The sequence below is a fragment of the Cannabis sativa genome, chromosome 3, assembly GCF_029168945.1.
Source record: "Cannabis sativa cultivar Pink pepper isolate KNU-18-1 chromosome 3, ASM2916894v1, whole genome shotgun sequence".
NCBI lineage: Eukaryota > Viridiplantae > Streptophyta > Magnoliopsida > Rosales > Cannabaceae > Cannabis > Cannabis sativa.
Window position 1 is genome coordinate 67,383,741 of NC_083603.1, and position 9,715 is coordinate 67,393,455.

A 9,715-nucleotide genomic window follows, 5' to 3' on the forward strand; every position below is an offset into this window, starting at 1 on the left:
AAAGCAAAATGACTTTATATGAAATTAAAGCTAAATCAATGACTTAAGTTTTTTTACATTAAAAAAAATAAGTACAAAATTAGTTCAAAATAGATTATTTTGATAATTAAAAAAAATGATTCCTCAACTAAACAAAACAAATCAACAAAACAAGACAAAAAGAGATAAAGTGGGGCTTCTTTTTTATCATAAGAAATGCAACAAAAAGTAAAAGGAAATCTGAAAGAGAAGACTACTAATGTTAAGAAAGTTTTTTAAATTATATATATATATAAGAATTTTTAATTTTGTGGCTTGAAGAATAACAAATAAATAAGATATTTAAGAATTTTTAATTGTGTGCCTTAAACAATTACAAATAAATAAGACACCTCCTTTTGAATTCTTTTCCTTAAACGTGTGATCCATGTTTAAAGGCCTCATACGAATTTAAAACAACTCCTTGAGCTATAGCCCTGCAAGAGCCAAGAGTTAAAATTATAAGCCATAGCTAGAAAATATGAGAAATGACTTCAATAAAATGAGGGACCACTACCATTCTCATGTAACCATTGTTTACATGAGCTCAATTTTATGCTTCAATCTACTAAGAGCTTAAATTCTATTCTACATTAATAATTTCACTAATTTAAGTGAACAATATTTTGTATTAAAAAAGAGTAATAAGAAAAACATAGTTATATATACCTTTGTACTTTTGGAAAGATAGTCTGAAATCATAAGTAGACATATACATGTTCTTCCCTTCAATGATACAAGAAAGATTATGAAATCGAAACTGAGAGTAAAGATAAATAAAGTAGACAGACATAATCAAAGTAGAAGGAAACATAAAAATCTGATGACCTTAAAAATCAAATTCAAGAAAAAATGGTCTTTAAATACAAAAGAAATGAAATTACCAAAATAAGTCTAATCATATTTCTGGGATTGCCAGCATAAATTGGAACTCTACTGTAACCCATGGTCATTATTGAATTCAATGTCTCCCTATAATGCAGAGATAAGTCAGAAGGAATGAAATGTATATAGACATGCCCCCTAGTCTACTTTTTTTTTTTTTTTCTCTTCTTCTTTTTGTCTCTGTTGAATCCCTAGTCTACTTAAACAACCAAGATAATATATATCAGTTATTACAAATTAAGATTTGCATCCAAATCAAGGGAAAAAGCATTTGATATTGGAGTCATGGCATCTTTTACAGTTTTTCAGTCAATTCAAGTGCCCCAGTGATAATTGTAGTCTCGTCATGCGTTAAATCTCCACCTTTCCCAACCTAAATAACATCGTCATACACAAATTATATTTCATCAATGAAAATGAATAAGGTGGTCAGAGGTAAATGTCCCCACTGATGTAAACAAATTACAAGCAGATAAATTTTTGAACAAAAAAGAGTGAATCAGGGAAACACATCATTCCAATGGAACTCTTAATACCTCATTCCCACGGAAATTCACAAAGGTCTTGAGCTCTGCTCTCCTTAAAAAGACAGTGTGGCCCTTGCCCAACATCTAATCAAGCACCTATGTTACAAATGGATTAGATCAATAGAAAAAAAATAGCATTACACCAATAAAACAAGACACACAAATGCAATCATTTAAACTGTTTAGTGGACCAAACAATCAAGGTAACTTGGGAAAAACACAGGTTACTTGGGGATCATGAACAATCAAATAGCAAGCATGACCAACTACCACCCACAACTTTGCGATTGTAAGAGGAGAGTGGGCGCGCTTTGTATCCAAAAACTTGAAAGGTAAGAAATAAAATCAAATTGGGGAAATGGAGGTTAGGTGCACGGCCTGACATCTTTGCCATCTCCGTCCCACTAATTGATGAATCAAGAACTCCCCTTCAATGATTTTTGCCTCTTCGACGATAATAAGTATGGAATAGGAGAACTCTTGTAACGCCCTAATGCTAAGGCACGCTACAGTGCCTTTTCAATTATTGTGCAATCTTTGCTAATCAAAGAAATTTCTCGAAAAACGTGTCAAATTAAAACTTTTGCATTAAATACTAAACTTTGTAATATAATAAAATATTTACAAGTTCCGGGATCCCATTTTTTTAAACTTTATAAAATTTACTGTTCAAAATATACATTCCAAAATACACAGATTAATAGGTCGCACAGCGACTTCCAAAATACAACTCCCAGATGTCCCGAGACCGAACACTCCAGGTCGCGCTGCTTGACATGTACAATCTCACCCGAGCTCAGGTTCACTCCTGTTCAGCCTTCGCCTTTCCTTTACCTACACAAGGAAGCAGAAACTGTGAGTCAACAGACTCAGTAAGAAATGCATATAACATATCATATAATTTCCGACCTGTAAATAGGCGCCCATACACCTATTTACAGAGCTTAACAGATGAGTATGAACGTTCTAACTAGGAAACGACCATGTCCCATGTACCACATGCACTCAGTATACCTTCGTACTAGTGTAGGTAGGGTATGACCGCACCTTGAGTACTATCTAGTGTTGTGCCACAGACACCTTGTACCTTCCCGTACAAGTGCTGGTAACACCATGACGTACTTTCAAACATCATACACCTTACCAATGCACTCCGTACCGCAACCGTACAAGTGTTGGTAGTGTATGAATCACAACAAATAAGCATGTATACATATTAACACATACATACATTCAGATAATCACATCATACATTATACACAGTTCTTACCTGTTTTCCGAATTCAAGTGTGTTGGCCAACCTGAACGGAATTCTCGTGCTAGATGGATGCCCTAATCACATATTGAAACCGGGTAAGTCACATGATTAAAACCCTAATCTCGGGAAATCCAAAACCAAAACCCTAGGTTCTGCTATGCTCTTAAAGGGTTATTCTAACTCTGGAAATGGGGAAACACCCAACCGAGGCATCGAAATGGCAAAAATTGAGAAAATGAAAGGCCCGGGGAAGCCTGCCAAAACCGGCTAGCCGGTTTTTGTGGCTCTGCAAACCGGCTAGCCGGTTTGCACCAGTTTCCCCAAAGTTTTTCATTTGTTGCTCAACTCTCCACCAATTGCCATGAAACCTTCCAGAGCTCCTATACAATGCATAAGCAACAAAATCCAGGCAGTATTTCACAGAACAAATCATCCAAAATCAATTTGCCATTAAAGCTCAAAGCTTTGAACTCAATGTTCAAAGTTGCATAAAACCAACCAATAACCTTAAAACCAGCTGCTATGGGCTAAATTCAACTCAACCTAACCCTAGAATTCGAACCAAACCAACATCAAACTCTAACAGCTCCTATAACACCATTTCACTACTTTAACTACTTCAAAACTTGAAAAAAATAGAGAAGGAACCATTAGGGCTTACCTTAGGTTGAGTTTCCCCCTTGAAACCTTGCTGAAAATCCAAAGAAATGAAAGCAAAAATCTGGTTTTGCCTTTGATTTACCCCAGCCGAAAGCAAGAGAGAGAGAGAGAGGAAATGGTTGAGATGATTTTCTATGTTTTTTCTATTTTCTCAAAATGAATTAAAGGTTAGGAAAATCCTTTTTCCTTGCTGAATATAACTTGGCTAGGTGTCAACTAACCAAAAAGCCACCTATCCATGACTTAAAATAAAAAGTCCAAATTGCCCTTTGACTCAAACTTAGGGTATTTCTAAAACTAGGGGTAAAATGGTCAATTTCATAACCCCGCTCAATCCCGATAATTTATTTTCTCTAAAATATTTCCCACCATGAAATAAGGTTCTAAACTTACCCATGTGATCAATCTAGTCATCCATCGCATTTTCCGTTGTCGCCGAACAAAAATTACAAAAATAACATATTTCACATATAAGCTAAATAATACCCCTAGAGTTTAATAAAATCTCCGGAATTGAGAAATTATAATTCTAATATTTATTTCTAAATATTAGGGTCCATAATTAAATTAAATCACAAATAATAATAAAATAATAAAAATTAGTGCTAATTGCCTTTACTAATCAAAATTACTAGAGCGGTCATTACAACTCCCCACATCCTTGAACTGTGAAGCTCCGACCCACTCATTAATGAATCAAGAACTCCCCTAATCACTGCATCGACCATTTCGATAAAAAAATTTCCTTTTGCACGGCAATGAGAGACTAAATGTCGTGGCTTTGGTTAGGGACGTTAATGGTGATAGATGGACAAAAGAGAGAGATGTTGTCATTGCTGCAGTCAAGAACCCCATAACACATTGAGATTTTATTCATTACTTTGTAGATAGAAAGCAGATGAAGAGAAGAAAAATTGCAGCAGAGGTAGGTTTCAATCGTATACCAATAATACAGTTCTAACCAAACAAATCGATCAAATGTTTGAATTAACAAAATAGAAATTGCAGAATAAGGAATGGCTCAGAAAGGAAGAATCATACATGCGAAACCCCCCAAAAATAAATTAAAAATCAAAATTTTACCATCATAAACACAACATCCCTAATCAAAATTGAATGAATATGTGGAAAATAATTACCTTTGGGCAACACTTGCCTCAATTAGAGCAGAAAATTAAGTCGACCCATCGTTAACAATTGAAAATCAAGTCGATTGAAGCTTTAATTTGGGTGAATATGCTGGTCTCGTTCATCCGAAATCGTTCACCTATCGTCGACTCATCGTTATCGATTGAAAATCAATTCGATTGAAGATTACACACTGAAAATAAAAATGATGTAGACTTTGTGGGTACCGAAACTATATACACTATAATTTTCAGATTTGAGATTTTGCATTCAGATTGGAGTTTGGGAACGCTTTAATACATCTCCATGTGATTGCAAACGAAATCGATTAAGCTTCGGAGGAACAAACAACAGTTTCCATTCCAATACCATATATAATTGGAAGTTGAGACTGTAGAGTGAAGAGGAGGAGAAAAAGGGTAAAGATATGAAGAGCGGTGGCTCTTTGTATGTTGTTTTGTCGTATGCTATAAAATGTGTTTGAGATTTGGAAAAAGGAAATTATAGAAAAAAATAAATTGGGGAGTGAGAATGGAAGGGAAGAGTGAAGTGTCGCACGATGTAAATGAGTTAGGGTTTTGTGGGTTTAGTTTTATTTATATATTTTAGAAAGTTAACGGGAGGATCAAACCTACTAATATCGTTAAATTTAACATAATATTCTTTAAGTGTATTCTGTTAAACCAAGAATTGCCGTTAGATAAGCACTTTTAATATATAAAGATATCATAAGGTCGTGACAACATTGTCTATTGTTTGTATTTTCTGCTGGCTTCTTTCTAGGTAGTGTTTTGAGATCATATTTGTTTCTAGAATATATATAGATAGATATATAGGTTTGGGGTTAATATTATATTATTATTAATATAATTTGAGTTTTATGGAGATATTTTTGTATTTTTTATAGAATTAAAAATTAAAAAAATAAGAGAATTAAGGAGAGAAGAGAAAAATAGCTTTAAAGTAAATTTAGAGTAACACATCACCGCCTCATACTTCTCTTTTTTATATATAGATTATTGGGTAATTTTTTATTTTATTTTAATAAAAAATAATTTTATTCTAAGATATTTTATTATAATAATAAAAATGTATTTTCAAATTTTGATATTTGCAGTTAGTTTAGAGTTATATGTTATTTTTAAGAGTGTTGGCCTTTGGGTCTCATAATTTATATATTTTAATCTAACTACCCATGTATGATGCAAAAGGAATACGCATGTTCATACATTCCACTTTTCTTTATTTCATTGAAAAAAAATAAACAAAGAACAAGAAAGTCAAGGTTGTGTTTGGAAGAAATGAGATAATGAAGGTTTTGAACATCTTATAATCCTTAAGATATAATTTTTTTTGCTTTATTTTTCTATATCTCTTTTTTAAAAATGAATAATAATTTCTGTATATAATATATTAGACATAAACACCTACTTGTCTTTTCACCTCGCAAAGCTCTTCAAAGAACGATGAGTATTTCTGTATTTAATAATACTGACTGCTCTAACTTCATCAGTTTATAGTTCTAAATTATTCGAGCACTAAATTATTCCAAAACAAGCTGATTGTCTCATGGATTTTAATTACTTTTGTCATTCTATAAAAAGTTAAAAGTTTTAATTGTATTTTTAGACATCCTTATAACAACACAAAATTGGTAAGGTATTACATTTTATTCTTTTTATTTGTGTCTAAAAGTGATAAGAAAGATAGATACATCTTTCCTATAATAGTTTCAGTTAAATAATGTTCATCTTATGTTATCATACACATGTTTTTAAATTGAGATTAACTTACTATATGAGTATGAATATATTAAGATTAGCTTACTATTTATTATTAATAACAATGTGCATATCATAGGTTTATATACACATGGTATACTTATCAAGTCGTTCAAATAATAATTCAAAATTAGCCTAAAATGAAAAATTCACTGAAACTTAAATAAAACTAATATTTACGTGACTCGACACTACCATATTCAATTTATCAACGAAAAAATGGACAACTCAATTGTATGCGGACTTGACTAGAATGAAAAGTGTAAAATATAAAAATTACACTATTGTCTCAGTCGAAGCAAAGGAAGATTAAAATCTACCCGTGAGTATCATTATTTTTCTTATCTATAATTTTTAGACAGATGTTATCTTCAATTATCAAAAATTTAGAGATTGATTTTTAATTTTCTTTTTTATCTCACACACAACAATTAAGTTGTGTTTCCTTAAGTATTATAGTACATCAATTTTTAGTTTATTTTTGGATTAACTTAAGAACGTATTTAAATTATCAAGTTTTCAAAAATACTAATATATTGCATCTGGTATTTTTTTTTAATTGTTAAAATTATAAATTATATTATTTAGATATACATAATAATAATCTCACCTAATAACTAATAATATTTTTTTCTTTAATTTTTAATTATATTATTTTTAAATAAAGTAAAAAATACTTAGCATAAATTTTAGTATACATGCCTCGCACGTAACTTTTTGCTAGTATATGTATATGCTTACTTAGAAATGCGTAGTGTATTTTTTTTTATACAAAATAATTTTAAGGGATAATTCATAAATACCTAAAACTTATAAAATAAAATTACTAAAATATAGACGTGCTCCTAAATTTATTTCTAATTTTGGAAAAGTTTACAGAAAGCCATGGGAACCAAGTTGAAGTTCAGTACATCCTTTCATTTCAGACGGATGGTCAGTCTGAGAGGACTATTCAAATACTAGAAGACATATTGCGATCATGTGTGATAGATTTTGAGGGTTTCAGGAATAAATTTCTACTTTTGATCGAGTTCTTGTACAATAACAGTTACCAAAGTACCATAACTATGACACCTTACGAGATGTTGTATGGTAGAAAATGTCGATTACGTATTCACTGGGATGAGACTGGTGAGAGACGACACCTTGGACTTGAAGCGGTTCAAAGGACTAGTGAAGCCATTGAACATATTTGATCTCGTATGCTTTGCTTCACAAAGTAGACAAAAAAGCTACGTTGATCCGAAGCGTAGGGATATTGAGTTCCAAGTGAGAGATTCTGTATTTCTTCGAGTATCACCTATGAAAGAGATACGTAAATTTTGGAAGAAAGAGAAACTAAGCCCTAGATTCATTGATCCTTTTAAAATACTGGAACGAGTAGGTCAGGTAGCCTATCAGCTAGCTTTACCTCCTGCGTTGTCCAGAGTGCATAATGTGTTTCATATCTCTATCCTGAGAAAGTACGTGTCAGATCCGATACATATTTTGTGCTATAATGACATTGAGCTTCAAACAAACTTATCATATGAGGAAACACCTATACAGGTTTTGGACCAGAAGAAAAATGTACTTCGAAATAAGACCATTCCATTGGTTAAAATATTATGGAGAAACAACAAGGTTGAGGAAGCAACTTGGGAGTTAGAGTCGCAGATGCGGGAGTAGTATCTCGAGTTGTTCAGGTAAATTTTGAGTACGAAATTTCTAAAAGGAGGGAATGATTGTAATATCTCGGAAAACCTAATTATGAATAATTAGGATTTATTATATATTATGGTTGATCAATTAATAATCAGTAAGATTATGATCTTACTAATCTAAATTTAGCGTAAATTATGAATTTTGCCATAAGTAGATAAATAAGCGTAATTTATTAATTACAAAAATTTATTTGAAATATGTGGGTATTGTTGGGTTTTGTGCCCTAAATAAAATTCATTTCAATATAATCAGATTTACTAATTAATAAAGATCAGAAATTATATTTTATGTTGCATGGTTCAAATGATTTATTTCATGATTGTTTAATGTATAAAATCTATTAAGTCCAGAACATATTTATTTATTCATGATTATAGTGTCGTCAGCACAATGGAATATAATCATGATTACGTGTTCAAAAGTTTAATTTCCATGATTTGTCAGTTCACTGGATTTAGACTGGCATGATAATCAGCGATAGGTATACTTACACCTTGGATAAGTGTTATGTCCTTTCAAGGGCATTGGCAAAGTTACCAGTATCGGATGTATGGAGTATACATGGAAGGGATCGATATTGATCTTAGATAAGGTATCCTAAACTTACCGTTATATCTTTCTAAGTCAATATCAATGGTTGATCTTAGGTCTATGGAACTTAATCCTGACATGGTTAGGTTCGATCTCAAGAGTTTTATTTGTGTTCTTTGATTTGTTAGTTAAGCCTACATTTTGGTCTGGGTGATATGTACATTTTGGGAATATGATAGTACAATTGAGTGGGAGTACTAATCATAGATATGGAATCTATAGCTTCTATCTTGACATAGAAGTAAAACGATGATTTCCTTCGAGCTTGGCTGAATAGAGATAAATGATTAAGATCTCATTTCAGTAATTATGTTAGTTTACTGAAATATCATTTATAGGTAGCTAAGTGTTCTAAGGATAAGATACATTGAAGGGTAGGACGGTAAATTTAACCCTATTCAGTGTAGATCATCTATAGAGGATCCTTGACTATTAGGATTGTAACAATGGATAATCATAACTGATCTATATCGTGGTACATATAGAGCGTTCTATATAACTGAGAGTGCAATTCCAAGTTCTATAGTGGTTCAATGAGGAATTAATGAGTTGAGAATTTACTTGGTGAATTAAAGATCGGTTATATAGGCCCATGGTCCCCTCACTAGTTGAGATAATACTGCTTCCAGACTCAGTTAATTGATTTTAATTAATTAATTATAATTCTTAAATTAGACTATGTCTTATTTATGAATTTTCACTAAGCAAGGGCTTAATTGTGAAGAAAATAGGTTTTGGGGTCAATTTGTTAAATAAGAGACTTTGTATGGTCTAATTAATAAATTACATAAATAATAATTTTATTTAGTAATTAATTATAATTATTAAATAAATAGTTTTGGCATTTATAAGGTTGAATTGGAAAATATGGTATTATTGAAAAGAAGAATAAGTGGTTGAAATAAAGTGGCAAAAATCTAGCTAGAAAGTGGTCCCCTATTGTGTACGCCCACAAGTGTTTTTTTGCCCAATATTTTATTCTTTTTTAATCCATATATTTCATCCCTAAGCCCTAGTTGAAACACTATAAAAGGAACATGATACTCTCACTCATCCACTTTTTGTCATCTTGACTATTAAACCAAACTTAGATGAGAGAGTTCCTTCTATAGAAGTTTCACCTCCTTCATTGTTCTTCACCATATTCAAAACCTTGAGTGATG

The 9,715-nt window shown here is 31.7% G+C and overlaps 1 protein-coding gene and 1 long non-coding RNA gene across 5 annotated transcripts; one reads left to right on the plus strand and one right to left on the minus strand.

The window, feature by feature from the left end:
• Nucleotides 1-278: 278 nt before the first annotated feature.
• LOC115724536 (uncharacterized) lies at nt 279-5,040 on the minus strand. Of its 4 annotated transcripts, none has more exons than XR_004013216.2 (4): nt 4,488-5,040; nt 1,440-1,526; nt 688-1,276; nt 279-455 (listed from the first exon to the last, which is right to left on the minus strand). It is a non-coding gene; the product is annotated as an uncharacterized LOC115724536 (long non-coding RNA). The 4 variants fall into 4 exon arrangements; XR_004013217.2 differs by having other exon boundaries at nt 279-744; nt 903-1,276; nt 4,488-5,038; XR_004013215.2 differs by having other exon boundaries at nt 279-1,276; nt 4,488-5,033.
• A 2,306-nt stretch (nt 5,041-7,346) lies between these two features.
• Nucleotides 7,347-7,925, plus strand: LOC133036252 (uncharacterized). The gene has a single exon (XM_061112777.1). The coding sequence runs from the start codon at nt 7,347-7,349 to the stop codon at nt 7,923-7,925; it is 579 nt and encodes a 192-aa protein (XP_060968760.1).
• The last annotated feature ends 1,790 nt before the right edge of the window (nt 7,926-9,715 follow it).